A 24,391-nucleotide genomic window follows, 5' to 3' on the forward strand; every position below is an offset into this window, starting at 1 on the left:
ATGGGTAGATGTCAAATGATTTTTCTTCTTCACCTTTAGTTCTGAGATTCAAGGTATCTGTAGAAAAAAACAAGACTGAGATAATTCTGTTTGATGGATAGACGTCTGCACTGAAGGTGGAAGGCTGACCAGAGTTGGGCAGCACAGAAACCCCACATCCTCGGCCCAAGAGTGATTCTGTAAGCTTTTTTTTTTTTTTTAAACTTTTTTGTATTATCTTTATTTACTGGATATAGATAGCCATAAATCGAGAGGGAAGGGGGTGATAGGGAGACAGACACCTGGAGCACTGCTTTACCACTCGCAAAGCTTTCCCTCTGTAGGTGGGGGCTCACACCCGGGTCCTTGCACATTGTAATGTGTGCTCAACCAGGTGCACCACCACCCTCCCCCTTTTTAATCTGAATGCAAGTGTTTAGTCGGAAGTTGCCCTGACTCAGATATCAGGTTTACCAGTAGGGGGCAGGAGAGATTCTTTTTAAACTGATAAATACAGGGGCAAAAAAGCGACAAAGATGCAGCTTCTTGTAGACTGAAATGTTTGTTGACATCCCTGATTTATGAAAGGAGAGCAAGTACAAGTTGAAGCTTTAAATACAACAAATCAGGATTCTGGAAACTTTTTAGTTCACATGTAGCAATTTGTACATTATAGCAAATTTTGCATCATTCAAGAATAAGTTACTTATACAGTACATAAACAATATATAAAAATTTGCCAAATACCTTCTGCCTCTAATGATACAAGGTGACTCCATTTTCCATGTTGTCGTAATGTGCTGCAGATCCAACCAAACACTAGCTACCAGATGTGTCCCTGTTAAGAGGCAGCAGATAGTTCTACCAAATTCCTCTAGACTGTGGGAGATGTTAGCGCTGGTATGACATTTGCGTTAAGAGACTTATTAACTAAGTAGAAGCATGGAGCAGTCTCAGAAAAACCTTAGGGAAAGAGTTCAAGGCCTTACTTAGAGATTAAGAAACTTGTGTAAAAATAGTGTTCTCTGGCCTAGGATTTTAATAATTGCTGTTCCTTTTTCCTACATGGTCCAGAAATGATCAAAGGCAGAAGATCTATACCAGATAAAGCCTTATGGATTGCTGGTCTAAAAGTCAAGGCAGGTTAGTTAGTTGACTTAATTCTTTGGTGCTGGTGACTGTTAGTTGTAAAAAGTTCATTAAAGTCAGGTGGTGGTGGGAGCAGTCAAGCTATGCTTGTCTACATCAGAACGGGGTGGGGGCTGGTACTCGCCGGCTGGCACTCGGAGGGTGGGAGATAGTGCTGTGACCACAGTGGGCCTGCAGCAGCCCTGCACCAGGCCCCGGGACCGACCAGCCACTCCACCTTGAATGGCTCTAGCAGAAAGAAAAGGCATTGACTTAGTGTCACTTCTTCCCAGCTATGAGGGGCTTTCTGTTGGAATGCATTCTAGCTGTCTTGGTAATTTAGACACAAAATATTTTTCCTATTTTACACTGAAGCAGTCTGGAGTCAAGTGACTTCCAATTCCCTATCAGATATCTAGTTTGCTGCACCTGGCTTGCTTTTTTGGCACTACCTGAGAAATGTTGAGAGGCCGCTCAGAAAACTTAGCAGCTGGTTTAAACATGTCATGTCCCAGACGTGTATGCTTCTGGCTGGAGGAAGGGAACTTACTTGGTCTGCTGTCTGTACTGGCTTGTGCATCCAGTAGGGGAGTCTATGCCAGTGGCTTAATTACCCACACTGGCTTCCTATGAGGAGAGGGGATTTTTGCTCTTAAAGTCTTCATTATGCTTACTCCTTTGGTTCATACTTTGCAAGAAAATAGAAGATGCCCTTAAACAAAAACACCTGTCTTTACAGAATTTAGATGGCGAACTTAAAAGTGGACCACAGACCTGCATCTTTAGACTGTGAAACACCCAGAGGATTGGTTTGTGAAAGGGTAGCTATCTGCCCTTCAGCCCCCAGAAAATTCTAGAAGCGAAAGTCTGAATTTGTGGAGTACACAGACCAAGCTGTCACCCTAGACAAGGTGCTGTAGTTCATTTTAAGCTGCTGGAGGATCTGTCTATAAATAGTAAGCTAAACTCCCAGCTCCTAGAGCCACTGCGGTGAGTGGGATGGCTATACTGCACTAGCCACTGCCCACCTTCTCCCTGAGGCTTCGCACATAGGTTCTGAAAGGCGCCACCCCTAGGAATTCTCTCACCCATGAAAGCAAGTGTAGATGGAGATTTGACTGTAGTACCTCCCTGGATGGTGGACATGATGTGTGGACATGCATACACATTCAGCAAATGAAGCAGTAACCAGCTAGAACAGAACACTGACTGTAGGCTATGAAAAGGTTTTCTCATTACCTGTAGTACCAGACTCCTAGATTCCATTTTTAACTCAAATGAGTCTGTGGGGTCATTTAATAACCATCAGCTATTTGGGGGCTTAGAGCCAGTTCTGTTACTTCAAGATTCATTACAGAAGGACCAGAAGCCTCTCTTCCCTGTCTGCTGGTCTGTCACTTTAAAGCTGCTATAAATCGAAAGCCCAGTTTTTTATTCATAAGGCACCAGGATAGAACTGTTCCTTGTCAGCCTCCTATCTCAGTCATTTATTTTCCTGAAAAGGTGACATGCTCCACTTCTCTGCAGTGTGAGGCTGTGGGAGACGAGCCAGGTGTGCTGGCTCTGGCCGGAAGCTGGTTGAGTGGGGTTTGCATAGCTGTCTGACAGAAATCACATGGGTTTAGTTCAAACAGTACAATGAAATGAGCAATGCTTTAGTTTTGAAACCTGAACCCTTTAAGAAGTTAATCTGAGGTAAAATGTTTATGAAATGTTTTACTTTACACTTTGACCTAAAGCTGAGTCTAGGAGCAAGATAAGTGTGGTCACGGTAAGGAAACCTGCCGTGTCTGAAGCAACCACAGGGAAAATGACAATTCAGGGCTTGTTTGTTAGTGTTTTGGGGCTTCCTGATGGACACATACATACCCCCACCCCCAGCAGAAAGTCAACGAAAAAGAAAACAAGTTCCCACCACCACCACCAGCTCTGGCCCTCACCCTGCCGCCGCGCCTCAGTGATGGGGCAGGCGGCCTCTGCAGGCAGCTCCATCTGTAAACAATGAGAAGGCCAGGTGAAGGAGGCCCTTTAACAGGCCTAATAGAAGGGGCACCGCAGAACTGGAAAAGCAGTTACTAGTGTCCCTTAAATCTCTCTCTGGAAGAAAGGAAAGAAAATTACATTCATGAGTCCCCATCTCTGCTTGTGCTCCCGTCAGAGAGGTGTGTACTGATTGTCGATGGCCCGCAAGTGGCTCCTCGAGGAGGAGTCCATTTCGTAGTCTGAGTCCCGGGCTCGACTCGCAGGCTCGGACTCCAGGTGCCGCAGGCTGTTGGCCAGCTCCTCCGGCGAAGGCACCAGGTGGAAGATCTGCTCTGGGGGGGAGGACCGGCCTGGCGGGCCCTGCGCCCCCAGCCCCCGTGGACAGCTGGAAGTGCTGAGGTGCGGAAGGCCCAGCTCTGAATCCCAGCGAGGGAGGGAGAAAGGAAACAGGACAGTGTCGGAGGGACCTGGGAGGGGGAGTGACCAAAAGAGAACCACACCATCAGGACGCAGAGTGAGAGCCTGCACCCCTGGTGTGCAGCACAGGCCTGCCTCTGCCCCACCTCCTCTCTCGGGGTATTAGGCTCACACCTGATGGCTGGGAGAGGACGACCACATAGCTGGACAGTCGGACATCACAGGCAGCGCCACACTCGAGCGGGATGGGCGACCGCTGGAAGTGATGGAGCATGTCCACGACCGAGGGGAAGTGCAAGTGCTGAACCCGACACTGGCCCCGCTCCGTCAGCGACAGGCGCAGGTGCTGCGGAGGACAGCACAGGCTGGGCACCAGCCCCGCGCCGTGCAGGAGAGGTACAGCCCCTGCCTCGCCCCATACCTTGGCTACGCCTTGAAAGTTGAACGTGAGCACGTACTCCCCTCGCCGGGTCTCACTCTGCCGTACCAGGAACACGCCGTGAGCGTTAGGGCCCTGGAGCTGAACCAGCTGCGCTGCCTTCACGCGGGAGATAGGGCCATGGAACCAGGGGTAGCAAGACAGGAAGTGATCCGTTTTCTGACAGGCTGGATCTAGCAGACCCCCAGGAGAAGCACCTGACAGAGAAGATGGGTGACATTGATCTCTGTTGGGAACTCACACCCTGAGGACAAAGGCCTGGCTCCACGCACCTTGGTTCAGGGACTCTGTGCTTCCCCTGGGGGAGCTAGACAGGCCAGTCTCTGGGGGGCTGTGCAGCCCGGGCTCTGTGTTCTCCAGCCTGCTGGAGGAGAGGCTGGGGTCAGAAAATGCCCTGGGAGCAGTGACAGCTGTGTCAGGAGTGGGGCTCTTGGGTCTGCACCTCACCCTTGGCCTGTGTCCTCGCGGAGCTCAGCCATCCACGAGTTCAGCTGCTGCTCGTCTCCTACCTCAAAGATGATGTCTGTCCGGTCCTTCACCTGGTGGGAAGAAGGGAGAGCGGTTACAGTGCCCAGGTGTGGCTGCATGGCCCCGGGAGGGGGCGGGCGGGGGGACCATGACCTACCTACCTTCAGCACAAAGGTGTAGAGGTTGTCAGGCATCTCGAGGCGTGTGCAGCGCCGGACCTCCTGAATGCTGGAACAGGCAGCCTGGATCTTGGGCTTTGAGCTCTAGGACACGGGGGGGGGGGGGGGGGGGTGTGCAGTCAGCACTTGGCCTTGCTGCTCTTTGCCCTGACCCCAAGGACCGAGCTTGCTGGGTGAGCACCCCGGCTCAGATCTCCGCATTGGTGTAGTTAAGAGCAGGCAAAGACCTCAGGATTTCAGCTATCCAAAGGCAGCAGTCCAGAGCCTCAAATTTGCCCCGACAGCTGGTTTTCCAGCCTAAGGGCACAGGCTATGCAGGCTGTTGAGCCCTCTACCAGTTTGCCAGAGTGACACAGTCCCTCGGACAGGCGGGGTTATGGCCAGTGGATGCACACAGCTCAGCAGGTGAAAGACACCCCCCACCCCAGATCTACAGGTGTCACGAGGCTCTGGGGCCTCCCAGAATTTCACTTTGGGGCATGGGGGGGGTTCTTCAAGGGAGGGAGGGTCAGTCCTGTTCCCCATTGCCTCCACATCCTCTTGTGATAAGATTGGTTTCTCTGGGGTCATGAGATGACTGAGAGGACAGAGCTGCTTCTATCAGAAGCTTAAGATAAGAATGAGGAAGAGGGGGCTGGGCAGTGGTGCACAGTACTGAGCTCAAGGATCCGGGTCCCTCTCCCTACCAATTTCTCTGTCCTATGCAATAAAAGGGGTGGGGGAGCCGCCAGGACCAGTGGATGTGTTAGTACTGACACCAAGCCCCAGCAATAACCCTGGAGGCAAAAAAAAAACAGCTGCTAAGAAAGTGGGGGTGACAGGTGCCCAGCACCCTGACTTTGGGATATTCTAACCTCTACCTTCCTTGCCCGGAGTTTAACTGCTCCAGAGAAATAGATACATCAGTCTCGCGTTGCACAGGAGCAAGTGAGATGGGTGGGCAGCAGTCCCACTGTCTGGAGCACTGCGGAGTGGGTACCGCTGGGGGGGTGGCACTTTCCTACTGCTCTGCAGGTGGCCCTGCGGCCCCAGGGTCCTTGGGCTGCCTCAGCATCTCTGGGAGGAAGTGGGGTGGGGAAGGCCAAGTCTCCCTTTCAGTTCCGCTCTAAGCCTGGCCCCAGTGTTAATGCTGAGATTAACCAGCAAAGCCACTGGTTCCACTCTGAATTGAGAGCCCTGTGCACCAGCCTAGCCCAGAGCAGTTCTTGGGGTTACTGGCTAGTGTGGAGGGGCACATGGTGCTGACCTGCCTCGGATGAAGATGGGGGCCCCCATCAGCAGAGCTTGCACTCACCCCTCCCTCCTGACTTTTGAGCCTGAACCTTGTGCTCCTTTAACAGCCCTCTCACTGGTTGGCATGGGAAGCAGTATAGTCAGAGGCCAGCACTGGGGGGCAGGGTTCTCTGTGCTGTAGACCCAGCCTGCAACGAACCTTGCGCAGAACACAAATGACCCGCAGGCACAAGTGCCCTTAGATTACAAGCAAATGAATGTTAATTTTTTTTTTTTTTTTTGGCTATTGGCTAGGACAGAAATTTGAGAGGGTATAAGGACGGGGATTCAAGTCTGAAACCCTCCAGCCCCACCCCCTGCAGAGACAGAGAACAGAGTGGGGCTGCTGCTGCACTTCCCAGAAGCAGCAGGAGACTCAGTCCTTGGACTCTGTTCTGGGGTGGCAGCCCGCCTGTGACTTCTGCACCACACTCACAGCTCTGCTTTGCTGGGGATGGAGGGGGCTGCTGTCCCCATCCTAAGAGGTTCCACACAGAGGTAGGAAGGACACTTCACAGTGGTGTCACCAGGTGAGGACCTGCAGATAGTGGGCATGGGCTGAGTGCCCCATGACAACACCCACCACCTCCTATGCCCACATGACCTAAACAGCACAGATGCCTGATCTCCCCTCCTCCCTCCCCTCCTTGACCACTGGCTGTGGTGAGTTGATTCCCATGCCTCGCCTCTCCATTGGGGCTTATCAAGCCAGGCCGTAATTTCCTGATGATGCAGCTGCCGCCACCGCCACCCCCCCCCCCCCCCCCCGTGTCTGGTGAGCTGGGGGAGTATGGGGTGAGGTCAGTCATTGCACCTCTCCTCACTACCACCACCCTTCCTGGCTCCAAGGGGACAAACTGAAGGCAGTGCGCCAGTTCCAGGGGCCACAGGTCACTTCTTTCCTGTTCCCACCCCACTGCCCTTCCAGCCCTGACCCAGCCAGCAAATCACATCTCTTCCTGTAAGGTTCCCCCTCCGCAAGCCTGAACAGTGAGGGGCCCTATCCCAGGCCTGAGTTCCCCCACCTCTGCCTCCAATGAGCAGGAAAAAGATTCCACAAAAGCTTTGAGGCACCCCTCCCCCCCAGAGCCCAAGGAAAAGACCCCCTAGATGCAAGCCTGCTTGGCCACAGGTTCACATTCCTGGGACAGAGGCTGCTGTTCACCCTCCCCCTCCTGGACCCAGAATCCCCAAAGAGTCCCATCTGCACTGAGCTCCCTCCACAGCGACACACAAAGCCCCTCTCAGAGACCCCTATACAGGCAGAGACACAACCCTACCAGCACATGGGGGCCAGCTGGGATCACTAACACCCCCTCCCCAGGATGCCTATGCTTCCCTCTGGAATGGGGGCACCAGCCCAGGGGATGTGGGGGCAGGTGCCTGACATGGTTAGCCTCCCCCATGAAAATATATTGGGCTCTCAAGTGATGGGGGACAAGCCCCCCTCATGTGCCTGAGACCTTGCTGAGTGGCAGGGGTGTGGGGGTCCTGAGCAGGATGGGGGCACAGCCAGGTCCTGCCCACCGCTCACCAACTGCTAGCCCACACTCCAGCACTACATCCAGCCCTGCCCCTTCACCCAGCAGGGCCTTTTCCCCCAGGAGCACCTCCAAGGTCAGCCCCTGCTCCCAGAGGCCATGTGGTACCGAGAGATGTTGGAGGCAAGTCAGGTACCCCACCTGCCTTCAACCTGGGAATCCCCCCAAGGCAGAAGGGCCCAGCTGAGTCTCTGGGTATCCTGGAGTTGGGAGTCCTAATTCCACCTGCCACCCAAGCCAGCCCCATAATAGAGACAGACCACTTAGGGGAAGCCCCCTAACCCCAACCTTGCAGTCATGGCCCTGGGGCCCACTGTACACCAGAGGGCAGTGGGAAAGCTGTGTGTAGAAACAGGTGCACTCTGTCAGCAGAGGGTGGGGGGCTTGTCACCAGGGTCCCCAAAGTCCCTAGGCAGTGGCCACCACCCTTAAAGAATGATTCAGAAGCAACTGAGTTCAATTCCAGCACCGACCAGAGCTAAGCAGGGCTTGTGGGGAGCCCGGGGCACCCCCTCCCACACCAGCGTTTACACAACCTTCCCAGCCCCCAGAGAGCAGGAGCCAGCAGATGTGAGAGAGAGAGATCCAGGGAGGAGGCTGGGACGGCCCAGAGCACACACACCCCGTCACTGTTCCTCTACCTGGCCCGGGGAGCCTGCTCTCCCTGACCATTCTGGGAGCCACACGGCAAACTAGATGGAGACGGCGGCGGCATTGTGGGACGCCCACTGGAGGAGGCTGCACCTGCAAGAGAGGGTCACGGGGGAGGGAGGACGCCAGGGACAGCCGGTGAATGAGCTGCTCTGCCTGTGCCCCCGGCTCCAGCCGGCTTTTGTCCCCCTCCCCCCCCCCCCATCTTAAAACAGTGAAAGCCTCCAAGTGACTGGAGTGACCAGGCTAGAAGTCACCAGGCCTGCAGGCAGGAGTCACAGGGACTGCTGAAAGGGAAAGGGGAGCTCAGCAGACTGCTCGGCTTATGCTGTGACGCTGCATTTGACGCTTGGAGAAGTGAAGTGGTGCGGTTTGCCAGTGGGTAGAAAAGCCAAGATGAGCCCTCACCTATCCCTTGTCACAGCTTCAAAAGTTGCACCCAGGGCCAGGAGACGTCTCAGCCAGAAGAGCACCCGGCCGCTTAAGGGAGCCTCGCCAGGCGAAGCAGTGCAGTGGGGTGTCACCCTCTAGCTGGGAAAAACATCCCGCCAGAAGGGTAGAATCCCAGGCAGGACAGCGGCAGCCCTGGAGGCAAAGATGAAGGAACAGAGGCCTGCAGGTGGGGCACAGCACAGCACCCGGGTCAGGCCTGGGGCCGCATGGGAGCTCAGGCAGGAGGGAACTGCCCAAGTGGTAGAGCAATGCTGAGGTCTCTCCTCTGTTTTTTCTCCCCAGCTCTCCCCTTCACCCTCTAGAGGAAAGGAAGCAAAATGGCCTAAGTTGGGCAGTAGCGCAGCAGGTTATGTGCAGGTGATGCAAAGTGCAAGGCTCAGTGTAAGGATCCCGGTTCAAGCCCCCGGCTCCCCACCTGCAGGGGAGGTCTGCAGGTGTCTGTCTTTCTCTCCCTCTCTGCCTTCCCCTCCTCTCTCCATTTCTCTCTTCCTGTCCAACGATGACATCAATAACAACAACAATAAAACGAGGGCAACAAAAGGAATTAAAAAAAAAAAAAAAAGCAAAATGGCCAAGGGGCCAAGTGGTGGCACATCTGGTTAAGCACACTACAGTGTGCAAGGACTTGGGTTCGAGCCCCCGGCTCCCCACCTGCATGGGGGAGTCCCTTTACAAGTAAGTGGTGAAGCAGGTCTACAGATGCCTATCTCTCCCCCTCCTCTCTCCATTTCTCTCTGTCCTGTCCACCAATAACAATAATAATACAGCAACAGTAAACAAGGGCAACAAAAGGGAAAAAATAGCCTCCAGGAGCAGTGGATTCCTAGTGCAGATACTGAGCCCCAGCAATAACCCTGGAGGCAAAGAAAAAATATATTTTTTTAAAAGCAAAATGGCCACCAGGGATGGTGGAGTTGTGCAGACACTGAGCCCTGGTGGCAAATGAACAACACCAGTGCTTGACTCACCATGTATGAAACCCTAGTTTCAAACCCTGGCACCACAATTCTCTGCCTCACTCTCCTACTCTGAAAGAAAATGAAAAAGTAGGGAGTCGGGGAGTAGTGTAGCAGGTGGCGCAAAGCACAAGGGTGGGCGTAAGGATCCTGGTTCAAGCCCCCAGCTCCCCACCTGTAGGGAGTCGCTTCTCTCCCCCCCCTCTGTCCTATCCAACAAGGACAACAATAACAATGATAAATAGGGCAACAAAAGGGGAAAAATAGCCTGCAAGAGCAGTGGATATGTAGTCAGACACCGAGTCCCAACGATAACCCTGGAGGCAAATAAAAAAAGTTGGCCCCAGTGCCACAAGAAGAGAGGTGCCCAGCAGCCCAGCACAGTGGTTCAGCACACAGAGAACACTCGTTTATGTACCTGAGGCCCCAGGTTCAACTTCTTGACTCGCATATTCCTGGTCTCTGTAAGTTCTATATAAGCCAAGAGGGTGGTATCTCAGCCTGTTAGGACACCAGACTTGCACACCTGAGGCCCCAGTGTCAAGCCGCAGGACTAGCAGAGCCGAGTCGTTCTTTCGCTCTTACAAAAATGGGGGGGGGGGGTGCCGCCGATATCCAGTGCTGGTACCAAGAAACAGTGGGAATCGCTTTCTTTCTAGGAAAAGGCTGCTTCAAAAGTGAGACAGCGCTACAAAGATGCCATCACTCGCCATGATGGGAGAAACCGAACTCAGGCCTCCCCTCAGCCCCGGGGATGTCCTCGTGAGACTGGATGTGAGATGGTTTGGAACAGCCCAGCACAGGGCAGAGGCACTCGGGGCTCAGGCGCAGGGCCTTGTGTTTGGAAAGGCATGCACCTGACTGACTGCACTGTCTCCTGCCCTTCTCTCACTGCTGTGTGGGACGTCAGCTGAGGGCCTCACATACTGACAGAGCCAGAGTCCCAGCCTGACTGGGTTTCACGTTCATGTCTGTGGAAGAGAGCAAGGCCAATGCAGTTCTGGGATCGAACCCAGGGCTTGCTTCCTGAACAGAAAGGCTCACATTCTGCCCACCAAGCTGCTATGTCACCCCAAAAGTGTCTTCTGAGATGATGAAATGCAGAGGGGCAGGGCCTGAGCACCCCAGGAGCACCACGCACTTCCCCCCAAAGTTGCCCAAAAGATAACAGATCCTCTGGGGCAGCCGACTAGCTCATGCTGACTCTGGACAGGTGCATATCCTCCCCACACACACACACACACCCCACATACTGTAACAAGAGGACATGGGGTACCTGGGGGTAGGGGCAGGGAGGATAGATGCCACCTGGGGGCGGCTGGCAGGGGGTGCAAGGAGGCGGCCCCAGGGCCCACATCCAGATGGGTGTTCTGGCTCGCTGTCTTGTGTTAACAAATAAAAAAATAAATAAAATAAAAATCAAACTATTAGATAATGATCTTTTTTAAAATATTTATTCCCTTTTGCTGCCCTTGTTTTATTGTTGTCATTATTGTTATTGATGTCATCATTGTTGGATAGGACAGAGAAGTCGAGAGAGAAGGGGAAGACAGAGGGGGGAGAGAGACAGACACCTGCAGACCTGTTTCACTGCCTGTGAAGTGACTCCCCTGCAGGTGGGGAAGCTGGGGGCTTGAATCAGGATCCTTATGCTGGTCCTTGTGTTTGGTTTGGCACCACAGGAGCTTAACCCGCTGTGCTACCACCCGACTCCCAGATAATCTTATTATGATAATTATGCTGAAGGGCTGGCTCAGAAAAAGGACTGGCACCCAGGTGGGGACATGAGCCCTGAGACAGGACGACAGGTCCCCACCCTGAGGGCAGAGCTGGTCCCCAGGGCTGGGGCTGTCAGCCTGAGCAGGGACTGGTGGAGGCAGGGTACAGAGGGCAGCGGAAGGGGAAGGTGGAGGAGGGGGGTGGTCTGGGGAACACCCCAGAGCTCTGGGTGGTGTCTCCCCCCCCCAGAGAGCACCCCCAGAGGAAGAGAGGGGCGGGCACCCCAGGCTCTGCTGCTGCCCTGAGCTGGTTCCTCGATTACATGATGCAGAGTGAGGGTGAGGTGGCACCCCGTCCACCTGTGCCCCCAAACCCCCCACAGAGAGCTTGCTCAAGGTAGACAAGTTGAGGGGCTGGTTCTAGGGCCAGGTTCTAGGACCTGGCTGTCTGGGGGTCCCAGGAGAGATGGAAACAGTCTTCCAACTCAGCTGGAAAGGGAGAGAGGAGAAAGGGGTGCGGCTCCAAAGAGGAAGCAGCCCCCCCCCCCAGGAAGCTGCCCCTCCCCCCAGCAGAAGCAGGTCTGCCTTTTGGTTTCCTTTTCCATTCACAAAGCTGTGGGCGGGGGATTTCCTCTAGCCCTCAATGCAGGCGGTGCAGCCAGCCCTAAGGGGTGGCCCCTTGGCTCCCAGGGTGGGCACAGCACCTGGTGCAGGCCCGGCTTCCAGGGGGGAAACTGAGGCCCAAGGCCTCAATAGCAATGCAAGTCCCAGGATCTGAGCCCCACACTGGCTGGCAGCCCTCACAGCTTCCCAAAACATGGGTGTGTGTGTGGGGGGGGGGGGGGTCTCAGAAGCCCTACAGCATCCCTGGGTGGACTCTCAGCAGAAAGGCAATTTCACAGGTGCCCCGAGGGGAGGGGGTTGGGCGGTAGCACAGCAGGTTAAGCGCACGTGGCGCAAAGCACAAAGACCAGCGTAAGGATCCCGGTTCGAGCCCCCAGCTCCCCACCTGCAGGGGAGTCGCTTCACAGGCGGTGAAGCAGGTCTGCAGGTGTCTGTCTTTCTCTCCCCCTCTGTCTTCCCTTCCTCTCCATTTCTCTCTGTCCTATCTAACAACGACTACATCAATAACAACAAAAACTACAACAATAAAACAAGGGCAACAAAAGGGAATAAATAAATATATTTAAAAAAAAAAAAAAGGCAAGGGGACAGTCACCTCTCATCTCCTTTTATCTCCCCCTCACCCCTGAAGGTCCAGATCTAGCCCCTCAGTTTCGGGATTCACAGCTCCTCTGGGCCCACAAAGCAGCCAAGTAGCACGAAGCCCTGCCACCCCACCTCCACCAATGAAGATGCCCCAAGATGAAGGTGGAAGGTGGGGGTTTCTCTGCCAGTTCTGGAGGGCTGACCACAGACCTTTGGCAGGCCTGTGTCTCATGTCCCTGGCCTCACCCCAGACTGTATCCTCAGCAGAGTGTCCTCATCTTCGGGCTCTGGGGTTCCTGGGGATGCCACGGGGTGTTGGGGTGTCTCAGTTATGCCTCTCAAGCCTCATCACCAGCCACCCTACAGAGGAGGTGCCACCATCGGCTAGCCTAACATGGGGAAACTGAGGCACAGAGAGCACAAAGTGCCTTTCTCAAAGGCTCCCCAGCTCAGAGGGGCAGAGGCAGGAGCTGGGCGGGTCTGGAGGCCTGGAGGGCCCCCATAGCTTCCTGCTGACCCCCCCCCCCAGAGGAAACCACCAGGCCCCTAGTGGACGCCTTGCTCTCTGCTTCCTCTTTCCCACACTTGGGGACGTGGGTCTGGACCGCGCCCCGCAACTCAGCATCCGGGTCCCCACTGCAGGAATGGGGGTGAGCATGATGCCTTGCTGTCCTTCTGCCAGCACTGGTCCAGGCCACCCCCACTGCAAAAGCCAGGACACTACCTGCTGCTGGGGGGGCCTGCTGGGCCCCCGTCCCATGAGGAACCGTGACTCTCGAAGCCAGGGGGCCCCCAGACCACTTTCTCCCAGGTCCTCCAGGCCTGCAGTGGAGGTAGGGGGTTCCAGCCATCACCACCCACTTCTTTGGGCCTGGCAAAAGAGGCCAAAGCAGGGGGTGCAGGGTCCACCAAACCTCCCCCACAGGGTGTCCCCATCCGTGAATCAGCCCCCAGAAGAGGCTCACAGGGCCTTCTCTTGCCTCGCTTTCTCCTATGTCGGGGGGCTCCCAACTCCCACTGTGCAGAGGGGAGAAACTGAGGCTCCATACCTACACTTGGCAGTACACTTGGGGCTATGAGACTCTGGGTCTAGGCCCGTAGGGAAACTAAGGCCCAGCACAAGCACAGCTGATCAAGGGCCCAGTCTGCTCTTGCCCAGGGACCCCACCACCCAATTCCTCTGCTGAGCTCAGACCCAACAGAAAGCTGGACTCTGCTGTGACATCACTCCAGTGCAGCAGCCCAATGCCAAGGCCAAACCAACTGGCTGGCAAGGGGGTCTTGAGCATGGCCCATGGGTGCTGTGCCCAGGCTGCCCTTGCCTCAGTGTTCTCCTCTGAGGACACAGCTCTGGGGCAGGGCCCAATACCCACTGGAGCTGGCCCAGGAGACCCCAGCCACACATCCAGGGGGCCAGTGTGGCCGAGATGCAAGTGATGGCTCCAGGCAGCCACCCTGGGCCTTCTGTCAGGCTGTGCTCTCACGCACCACCTCCTGCCTTGTTTCCGGTGTCCCACAGACAGCTGGGGGGTGTGGGGCGTTGCCCAAGATTCACCCAGGGACTGGACACTATCACCCAGAATACTCCAGAACAACCCTTAGACTGCTTCAAATCCAATTGTGAGTTGATAGGCCAGCCACTGTGTGGAGAAACCGGGAGACACCCCAGGTCATGAGCCAACAGCCCCGGGCAGCAGTGGGACACCACCAGGGCCAGAACACCACATCCCAGATCAGGACCCTGAGGGGACCCACCTTCAGATCAGGGGGCCCAGAGTAGCACCGGAAGTCACACCTCTTAGCCCATGGCGGTGACTTCACAGCCACAAGGACACCTGGAGACTGCCCTGCATAGGCGGAAACTAGGGCACAGAGAGGCCAAGGTACTTGCCCACAGCCTCAGGCCAGGAAAGGGTCCCATAATGGAACTCAGGTCCACCCAGTCCTGATGCCAGCCTGCCAGGCAGCCTGCTCTGAGCAGCTGTCCTGTAAAGTCAGACCTTCCAGCAACCCCACACCTTGGTGCCGGTCAGGCTCGCGTTAGGCCTTTATCTGATGTCCTGTGAGGTCACAGCCTCCAGACCTTAAGTGGATGAGAAAACCATTTTTATCTGTGCCTGTGAGTGGGATAAACTAACTTCCTCAAGGGAGCCTCTGCCCACCCGCACCCGCACTCACTCGGAAGCCTCCCATCTCCGGGGGCTGCCCCGGATTGAGAATTCAGCCTGAACACCACCACCTCCAGGCAGTAGGGAGTGTGGGGATTTGAGTGAAAGGACAGGAGTGCTGGGCAGTTGAACTGAGGAAGGGATCTAGAATCGGGCAGCCCAGCAGGAAGCAGATGGCCACACAGCAGTGGGCCGAGCCAGTGCAAGGGCTGTGACCCTGCCTCATGCCACACACAAGAAAACGGGCTTGAGGTGGATTGAGACCCAAAACTCAAACAATAATGCTTCTGGAAGACAAGGTCTTCCTGGAGCTGTGGTGTGTGAAGCCCTAGGCTCCACTCGCTGCATCATGGAGGACTCAGTTCTTCAGCAAGGTGCAGGAAGCACTAACAGTGACAGAAAGCAGCTGATAAACAGGCTTCACGAGAACCCACTGTTGACAGCAGAGAACGCAGTGAGAGTAAGAAGCACCACCAAAGCAGGAGATCCCTGTAGCTCAAGGAGCTGCACCCCAGGTTCCCGAACCCCCTTGCAAACCAGTCTCCTCTGACTGCTCAAAAAACACCACCACCCATCAGAAGGTGTCCCAGGCCTATGAACACAAGAGAGGGCCCATGGCTGCCAACACAGTGTCACTGCCTAAAACCCTGCAGCCACCCTCATGAAGTCTCGCAGGCCCTTTGAGAGTGAACTCACAATCCACTTCAGGGACCCTGCACAAGAGAGGGGAGTCCGCCCAGGCCCAGAGCAGTTGCCCCCAACCCTGGGGTGGAAACACCCAGAGTGTCTACCCAGTCTGTGGCCCAACCACACAGCACCAGCTCACTCTGCCACAAGAAGGAACCACTGGGGCCAGGAGGGTCGCTCTAAGAGTAGACCAGAGCTCTGCTGGGGGCACGAGGCCCTATGTTTGAGCCCCGTAGAGCAGTGCTGAGCTGCCTCTCCTTTCTCCCTCTCTCCTCTCTGAGTCTCTCCCTAAGTCAAAAGTGAGGAAGCCGAGCCAGGGAAGCCGTGTGGCCGCACGGCGTGGGAGTGGGGCCTGTGTGCGTTCTCCGAGCCAGGGTTTGGGGGGGTGAGGGGTCAGCACGACAGCTCGCCTGGATGGTGTGCCTTCTTGGCCTTGAGCGTGACATAGGTTTTGAGCCCGACCCCAGCGTACCAGGGAAAGTTTTGGTGCTGTGTCTCTCCCTCTGTCCTGTGTCTCTTTCTGAAAAAGTCGGCCCAACAGAAAATGCTAACTCCTGGTGCACAAAGGAAGACAAACGAAGCTCTGAAAGAGTAACCTGAGCAGAAGGAAGCCGACTCTGAAGGCAACACACCGTGCGTCCATTTACCTGACAGCCACACACAGTGCAGGGGAGCCAGTGCTGATGCAGGGGCCCTGAGTGCTAGCCCAAAAGGGTGTATACAGACTCTGGACAACACGCTACCCACCCCCAGATCAGAGTCCCTCACTGGCCCCAACCCAGGACACACTGCTGTCCTAAGCCCATGGTCCCTCAGGCTACACGGCCTGGCCTGGACTCAGTAGGTGCTCAATAAACAGAAGCCAATCAGTGGGCGCCCCCAATATCAGCACTGTGGTCATGTCTGCCGGCTCCCTCTGACAGCAAGGCCCAGGCAGGAACGCAGTGAAAGCCACTGGGTGCCATCATCAGGGTCCATCTGTCAGCAGGGCTGGTCAAAATCACATGGCCAGAGCGGGTCATGGAGGGACACCAAATGCTTAAAAACGGAGAGCAGCACCCCCATACACACACTCACAGCAGGGCCCGCAGACGGCACTCCTCCAGGTCCTGTCACCCCAGGACTGATTTTCAAGGCCGAGTCATGCCTACCATCAGCCCCCAGTGATGGCCGCTGACGTCCCTGGACACCACACGCCTCCCCCCACCCCCCACAACCCCAGGAAAAAGCGATAAGTGTCCCAACCTGCGCCCCGCTTACCCTGGGCGGGTCGTAGAGCTCCAGCAGGCGGCCCTCGCCATCCGGGCCGCCCTTCCGCAGCGCCAGGCGCCCGCGCTGCCAGCGCGCCCCACTGTCCATGGAGGCCTCGTCGGCCAGGCTGTAGCGCAGCGCCGCCTCCTTGAGCGCCTCGGCCGGTGGCTCCCGTGCCAAGCCCCAGGGCAGGAGCTTGCGGGCCAGGCCGGGGCGCGAGGTGTCGGGTGCGGGCTCAGACGCTGAGGGCAGCTCCCCGGCCGAGCGGCGGCGGAAGATGTGGCGCAGGCTGTGTCGCAGGTGCTGCAGCGCGCAGGGCGCGGGCAGCGGTGGGCCCAGCTCCTCCGAGCTGCGGGCCTTGGGCAGCGCGGGTGTGGCGGGGCCGGGCGTGGCGGGGCGGCGGCCAGTGTCCCTGTAGTCACGGGTGGGCGGCCCGGCGCGGCCCTCGCGCAGCTCGCGGCAGAAGTAGCGCTGGAACAGGTCTGTGAACTGCAGCGACACCAGCTCGGCGCGCAGCGGCGCCTGCTGTGGGTGCTCGCGCGCGAACAGCCAATACTGGCGGGCCAGCTCCCGGGCCGCGGCCGCCGCGTGCAGCTCACAGAAGTCGCTCCAGCCCCGCGGCGGCGCCGGCTGCACCGCAGGCCCGCTCATCGTGGGGGGCGGGTGGGCGCGGCCGGGCTGCAAGAAAGGGACAGGCCGTCAGGGTCAGGTCGGGGGTGCGCCCACCCCGCTGGCACGCCAGGGACCCGCGTTCTGGAGCCCAGTTTGCTCGGCCCCGAGCCCACTCTATGGAATTTGGGGGAGGCGGTAGGATAGCTCACTTGGCTGTGCGCTGCTCTGCCAGGTCGCCCGGGACCTCCCTCCCTCGGAGCTGCCATGGCCATTCCTGCCTCTCTGTCCCCATGTGGAAAGGTCAGCTCCCAGCACTGAAGCCCCGCCGACAGGGGTGGGATGAGGCTGTGCTTTGCCAGGCTTGAACCCCAGGCACCAGCATGGGGCGCCACGGGTGGTGGAGCAGTGCTCTAGTCTCACTCCTCTTCCTCCGTTTATGGAATTATTATTATTACTATTACTATTGATCGGAACACTGCTCAACTCTGGCTTATGGTGGTGCTCGGCTCTTTTGATGCCTCAGGCATGGAAGTCTTTTCCCACAACCATACGCTGTCTTCCCAGCCCAGATTTCTGTTTGTCTTTAAACACAAGATAACGAGGGGGTGAGGGGGAGAAAGAACCAGAGCATCACCCTGGCACATGGGATACCAGGAACTGAACTTGGAATCTCATACTTCCAAATTCAATACCCTGCTCACCAACTCCCCATCCCTGGATAAAGAATCTAAAAAAGGAGTCGGGCTGTAGCACAGTGGGTTAGGCGCGCATGGTGAAGTGCAAGGACCGGCATAAGGATCCCGGTTTGAGCCCCCGCTCCCCACCTACAGGGGAGTTACTTCACAGGTGGTGAAGCAGGTCTGCAGGTAGGTCTGTCTTTTTTCCCCCTTTCTGTCTCCCCTCCTCTCTCCATTTCTCTCTGTCCTATCCAACAATGAACGACATCAACAATAATAATAACCACAACAAGGCTACAACAACAAGGGCAACAAAAGGGGGGGAAAATTGCCTCCAGGAGCAGAGGATCATGGTGCAGGGACTGAGCCCCAGCATAACCCTGGAGGTAAAAAAAAAAAAAGTCTAAAATAAACAAAATTAACCTGCAGCAGTAGAGAGATAACATGATGGTTCTGCAAAAGACTCATGGCTGAGGTTCTGAGGTCTCAGGTTCAGCCTCCAGCACCACCAGAAGCCAGAGCTGAGCAGTGCGCTGGGAACAAACAACAGCAAAAGCCCGGGAGGGAACAAGCAGCACAGCGCTGCGCATGTGTGAGGGGTGCTCTAGAGAGGGGCAGCCTGTTTGCCAGAGGAAAGCAGATACAATGTAATGCTGCAGCCAGCCTGCGGAACTCTGAGCTGGGATTCTCTGCAGTAGAGGAAGAAGGGTTTGCACCCCACAGTCGGCTCAGAGCACCTGGACAGTGGTTATTTTGCAAGGGGAGGAAGAGAGGGTAGTGCACTCACCTATTTCTCAGTGTGCAAAAGAAGAGGTGCTTGGAGCCAGCCCACCCAGAAGCCAGATCATTTTGGGTGGGACCAGAGTTGGGATGCATGGAGGTAAGGGAGGCTTTTCTACTCCTAGAAAAAGCAGTTACTGACACAGTCTGGAGCCTGGGTTCAAATCCCAGCACCGCCACTTACAGGCTGTGATGACGGGTGAGTTGCTCTCCTCACTTTTAAACCGGGGCCAAGACTACCTCCATCCCAGACGTGCCAGGGGCTACCTGGTGAATGATGGAAAGGCCTGAAACCTAGCAAACTTCAGGGCTGACAGCCATGAGGCAGCATCCATGGTGCCAATAAGAATAAACACAGAGGGGGTCGGGCAGTAGCGCAGCGGGTTAAGCACAGGTGGCGCAAAGCGCAAGGACCAGTATAAGGATCCAGTTCGAGCCCCCAGCTCCCCACCTGCAGGGGAGTCACTTCATAAGCGGTAAAGCAGGTCTGCAGGTGTCTATCTTTCTCTCCCCCTCTGTAGTCCCCGTCTCTCTCCATTTCCCTCTGTCCTATCCAACAATGATGACATCAATAACAATAATAATTACAAAAGAAAAAAAAAGGACAACAAAAGGGGGGAAAAGCAAATTAAAAAAATATTTAGGGCGGAGGGTAGATAGCATAATGGTTATACAAACAGACTCTCATGCCTAAGGCTCCAAAGTCCCAGGTTCAATCCCTCGCACCACCATAAGCCAGAGCTGAACAGTGCTCTGGTTAAATATATTTTTTTTTCTAAAAATAAATAAATAAACACAGAGAGGCTCTGGTGGTGGCAACCTGGCTGAATGTATGCTTACTATACCTAAGGACCCAGGTTCAAGTCCCCAGTTCCCACTGGCAGGAAGCTTCATGAGGAAGCAGATCTGCAGGTGTGTCTCCCTATCTCCTTCCCTCTCCATTTCTGCTCCCCCCCGCCCCGTTCTGTTCTCCCTTTTCTACACCCAAGTTGCCGCCTGTGCCCACTGTAAGGCCTACAGCACCTGCCCAGAGGCACAGCAGAGGTGAGTCCTGGCTGTGTGTGCCGCTCAGGAGCTATCTATCCCTCAGCACCCCCACCACACAGGAGCTTCAGAAAGGCCAGCTGGGTGAAAGGATGGACAGGTGGACAGACAAGGTCAGCTGGGTCTGCGCCTCTGGCCCAAGGTCCCCACCCCACGTGAAGATGCAACCAACAGTCACCTCGTGCTCAGTAGCCTGGGCCTCCCTTCTGGCCTGTGCCTGCAGGTCCTGGGGCCCCTCGCCACACCCCGGCCAGCCCCCCAACAAAGGGCTTCCCCCTGGCTCCTGCACAGCAGCCCTAGCTCAGAGGTGGGCAAGTTCTCCCCAACTCATGGATGGGGACACTGAGGCACACACAGCAGACACCCTGGAGCTCAGGGGGCAGTGTGAGAAGTGCAGGCGGCAGGGAGGTAACCCCACTGACAGTTCAGCTTCCCTGCCCTGTGCCCCCTTTACAAGATGGAGAAGATGGGGTACACTGCCCAGGGTGGGGAGGGAGGGGCTGAGCCCAGCTCAGCGGCCCACACTCACCCCTCCATGGTGAAGCTGCCTACCGCAATGGGGGCCACACCCTGCAGAAGAGGGGCTCCCTGAGCCTCAATGTCCCCATGGGAGGAAGTGGGGGAGCCAGGCCTGTGGGAGGGGGCCCCAGTGGCAGCGGCTCCGTGAGCACCTATGTGCCAGGCACTGGGAAGAGCGGAGACCAGACAAATCAGCCTGGAGCCGAGAGCTCTTGGCCAGAAGCAGTCACCATCAGGGCCCCCAATCCTGCTGCAGGGCCAGCGGGGGTCCCAGGGCACCTGTTTCTGCCTACATCTAGAGCCCACCACAGAGGGGCCAGCGGGGGTCCCATGTGCTCAGGGCTCCCAGACTGTGTGGTTTTCCTACAAGCCCACAGTAGTAGGACAGGGATGGGGGACAAAGTGACAGGGAGAGCCTGCTCTCCCTGAACTCCCAAAACCCAGGGGCTCTCAGCCTTTCCCTGTATCCCACCAAGGCAAGCTCGTCACCCAAGCAACTGACACTCCCTGTCAATCAACAGGCCCAGGCGCCGAGGCCCCGCCCACCTGTGGGAATTCCACCTGCCAAAATTGGGGGGGGGGGTGTCTTGAAATCTGGGGAAGCCAGAGCCTCCCCCACCCCACCCGCAGCTTGCAGATGTTCAGCAGGAAGTCTCACACCTCTGGGGGGAGACACCTCCTCCAGGGCGGCCTCTGGATTGCTTCAGACCTCAGGGAGCAGCATTTCTGTCTACCCAGATGTGGCAAAACCCCTCCCCTTGAAGGCCCAGAGAGTTTGTGAGGCAAGATCTGAGTTGGGAGTGTGGGGCAGCCCGGCAGGCAGTCCACTGCCCCTTCACACCATTTGCACTGGCCAGATGGTGAAGCCTGTGAGGGAGCAGGGAACAGGCTCTGGGCCCTGGAGGCCAAGGGTGGACTCTGCCCCAGACTCACAGCAGAAGGCCCCTGGCGTCTCCTCTCGGGGTCACCTAGTGCCCAGGGCCATTTATCAGGCCGACACAGTCAGCCCCACAGGAAATGTCCTCTGGCTTCCGCTGCCCCCACCCCCCCAGCCTGACACCACTGGCCACCGCCCCAGCAGGGGGTGGGGGAAGAAGCAGAAGCAGCTCCCCAACAATGGGGGCTCTCCTAGCCCCCCACCGAGCATAGGCCCTCTTCCTGCTCTCAGGGGGTCACAGAGGAAAGGGGAACCCCAACAAGGGGGGAACCCAGAAGTCAGTGCCTCACCCCAAACTCCACTGCTTTGGGGTACAGGGATGGGGTGCACCAAAGCCCCCCACCCCAGAGAGAGGACAGCAGACTGCCAGCTGGGGGTGAGTCAGCTCCCACAAGCAGGACAGACTTCCTCCCTCCAGGCCTCCCTGGGGACTGGAGGCAGTGGCTGGCAGCCGGGTGGGGGCCCACATCCGGGCGGGTCCCAGGGGGACACTGCAGCCCAGCCCCCCCACGACCCCTGACTGGGTGGCGTGGGAGGGCCTCGCAGCCATCTGCTCCACTGGCGTTTCCGGCCAGGCAGTGAGGGAGGGCTGCCTCCTGGGGAAGCACCCTGGCTCTGCCAGGAAGAAGGGACCAGGCTGTGACGCCCAAGGGTGGCCACCCACAGTGGGGTTAGAGTTGGGGGGGGTTAATGCCCCCCATCTTGGGCCCACTTTAGTGGTGGGCGGCAGTGTCCCAGGACCCATCAGTCCCCAGGGACCCCAGCAGCCAGGGAGCTGGGGCGCAGGACTCCTGGGTCCAATTAGGCCTGACTCAGCGAGGGCCCAGGGGCCCAGCTGAGTCACTTCCCATGGGCGGTGTGCCCACCTCAGTTTCCTTGGGGCTGGCGGAGTGGGTGCTTGGGTCCTACCTCTGGCGGCAGGCGCTTCCTGCCTGCCCCCCCACCCCCAGAGACCCCAGGCCCCCGTGTCTGATGGAACCAGCCGGGAAGTGCCAGTGCGGTTCAGACTCAGTGCCTTGGGCCAACCCCGGAGTGGGCACCAGCACCCCCAGCTGTGGGAGAGGAGGCCCAGAGCTCAGAGAGGGAGGACGGGTCCAAGGTCACACAGCCTTCACAGTCAGCCCGGCCTTGCTCCTGCCTGTGCCCACGTTGGCAGGGAGACGTGGGACCAGCATGCGACAGGTTCCCGTCTTGACCACGGAGCATCTGCTAATGCTGGACTGCTGAGCGCTCTGTGTACGGTCTCCCCCCGGCTGAGGTGCTCCCAGCCCCACCCCCACTTCTGGCCGCACTTGGGGCTGTCTGTCGGGAGATGTAGGCATGCAGCCTGCCACCCGAAGACCATCACGGCACAGGCTGAGTCCAGGTCACCGACCTCTCTGGGGGTGGGGGAGCCCAGGACCTGGTTTGTACTAGAAAGTTCCACCAAGCGCAGCTTAAGCTCAGGGTTCAGTGGGAAGGAAAGGGGGGTTCAGCGGACATCCACGGCACAGAACGAACAGACTAACAGTCTCATCACCAGCACTGCTCCTGACAAGCCTCTGAGCTCCAAGAACTCACTCTGGGGAGGTTATAGGGTCCATTTGACAAATGGGAAAGCTGAGGCTGGGAGAAGGCCAGACCTCACGGCCAGGAAGCACTGACCCAGGCCCAGGCATGTCTGAGACAACTTGGGGTGGCGAGGGCGGGGGGCAGGGGGGTTGCTGCATGGAAGGAAGGAACATTCCACAGGCAGGAACAATCCACCGATAAGGCCCCATGGCTCCACCTGCGCTGCCCACCCCCCCGGCAGGTGCTCCACGTCCTCGGTCATCACCCGTTTCACCTGGGGGAGACCGAGCCCCCACCCACCCACCCACCCACCAGGTGGGGCCCACACCCGGGCAAGGGAAGGAGGCGCCCGGGGCCCCCGCCCCAGCCCGCCCGGGCCTGTGCAGTTGGAGGAATGCTCACCCTTTGGCTCCCAGGGCCTCTCCCTCCCAGAGGGGGTGTGGGAACGAGTGTGGGGAAGGCCGGTGCAGCGGCCTGCGGGGCCTGGCCTCTCATCCGCTGACCCGCCGGGCGGCACCCCCCCCCCCCGCCCCCGGCCTCGCCCGGGGCCCAGGGAGCCTCCGGGGCTGTTTCCGCTCTGGCAGCCGGGCCGGTGATGGGAAATCCAGACACAGCTCCGGACCGCAGACCCGGGCGCCCGCCCGAGGGGCCCAGGCTGGGGAGGGGGTGTCCAGCCGGGCCCGGCAGCTGCTGGGGGCCTCGCCAGCCCCCAGCCCAATTTCACTTCCTCCCACCCGGTCGGGATGCCCCTCCCCAGGCCCCCAGCTGCAGGCGGCGACCTCACCTCCAGCCCTGCGGTCCGGGAATCGGGAAGAGAAACGGGAGAAAGAGGAAACGCACACGCACACGCGGGGCAGGCGGGCAGCCCCCCCCAAGTTCCTCAAATGCAGCTCCTTCACGCCGAGAGCCCCACGGGGGCGGGGTGCCCGCGCCCCCAACGCGCCGCACCCCCGCCATGGCTCTGGGACCCTCGCGGAGGGCTGACCCGGGGTGGGGGCGCCCTGTCACCCTCCAGGGGCAAGGCCGCGCCCCGCACCCCTCGCCGGCACGAGTGGGGGGCTGCCTCGACCCGCCGGGGTGTCGGCGGGACCCACGAGTCGCCGACACGTGCGGGCGGGGGGCGCCAGACCCGGCGCGGGGCGCGGGGACTCACCTGAGAGAGACGGGGTCCGGGCCCGGCCGGCCCATGGCGTCGCGCCCCGGCCCCAAGTCCCCTCCCGGGCGCGTCCTCTCCCGCGCCGGCTCCTGGCTCGCGGCTCGCGGCTCGCGGCTCGCGGCTCGCGGCGCTCAGGCAGGAAACCCGGGCTCGGAAGATGGCCAGCGCCTCATCATTTCCGCCGCCAGCGCCTGACAGTTGCGGGAGGATGCGCCCCCGGGCCGCCGCCGGGGAAACTCAGCTGCGGCCGCCGTCGCCCCAGCGGGCCGCGACAGTCCGGGCGAGCGGCCGGGCGGAGGCGGCGGCCCCGGCCCATGCCGCCGTGCTCCGTTATGTAAAGAGGAACCGGCTGTGGGAGCCGCGCGGGCGGGACCACGGGGCGGGACCACGGGGCGGGGTTGGCCAGGGCCCCGCCCCCACGGCGGTCGCGGCCTGAGGGAGGGCGGCGGGGAGGGGCGCGAGGGGCGGGGTCACCTCAGCCGCCCGCCGCGAATCACATGTCGCAGAGAGGGTGATGGGGCGGGGATACAAGGGGCCGAGTCGCCCGGGGCCCCGCCCCGTCCGCCTTGCCCGGCCTGAGGGAGGCGGGCGCGGAGCGCAACAGGCCTGACCCCGC

General features: G+C 58.2%; 1 protein-coding gene across 3 annotated transcripts; it reads right to left on the reverse strand.

Moving 5' to 3' along the window:
- Positions 1–538: 538 nt before the first annotated feature.
- SH2B3 (SH2B adaptor protein 3) lies at positions 539–24,007 on the reverse strand. Of its 3 annotated transcripts, XM_060193089.1 has the most exons (9): positions 23,773–23,897; positions 16,509–17,177; positions 4,576–4,677; positions 4,394–4,485; positions 4,219–4,310; positions 3,929–4,143; positions 3,682–3,853; positions 3,229–3,557; positions 539–1,356 (listed from the first exon to the last, which is right to left on the reverse strand). In XM_060193089.1, exons 2-8 carry the CDS (start codon positions 17,148–17,150, stop codon positions 3,262–3,264), a joined length of 1,611 nt encoding a protein of 536 aa, XP_060049072.1. In that variant the 5' UTR covers positions 17,151–17,177; positions 23,773–23,897; the 3' UTR covers positions 539–1,356; positions 3,229–3,261. The 3 variants fall into 3 exon arrangements, with proteins under 3 accessions (XP_060049072.1, XP_060049073.1, XP_016046346.2); XM_060193090.1 differs by having other exon boundaries at positions 539–3,557; positions 23,773–24,007; XM_016190860.2 differs by having other exon boundaries at positions 539–3,557; positions 4,219–4,307.
- Positions 24,008–24,391: the final 384 nt, after the last annotated feature.

Source organism: Erinaceus europaeus, chromosome 6 (genome assembly GCF_950295315.1).
Source record: "Erinaceus europaeus chromosome 6, mEriEur2.1, whole genome shotgun sequence".
Taxonomy (NCBI): domain Eukaryota; kingdom Metazoa; phylum Chordata; class Mammalia; order Eulipotyphla; family Erinaceidae; genus Erinaceus; species Erinaceus europaeus.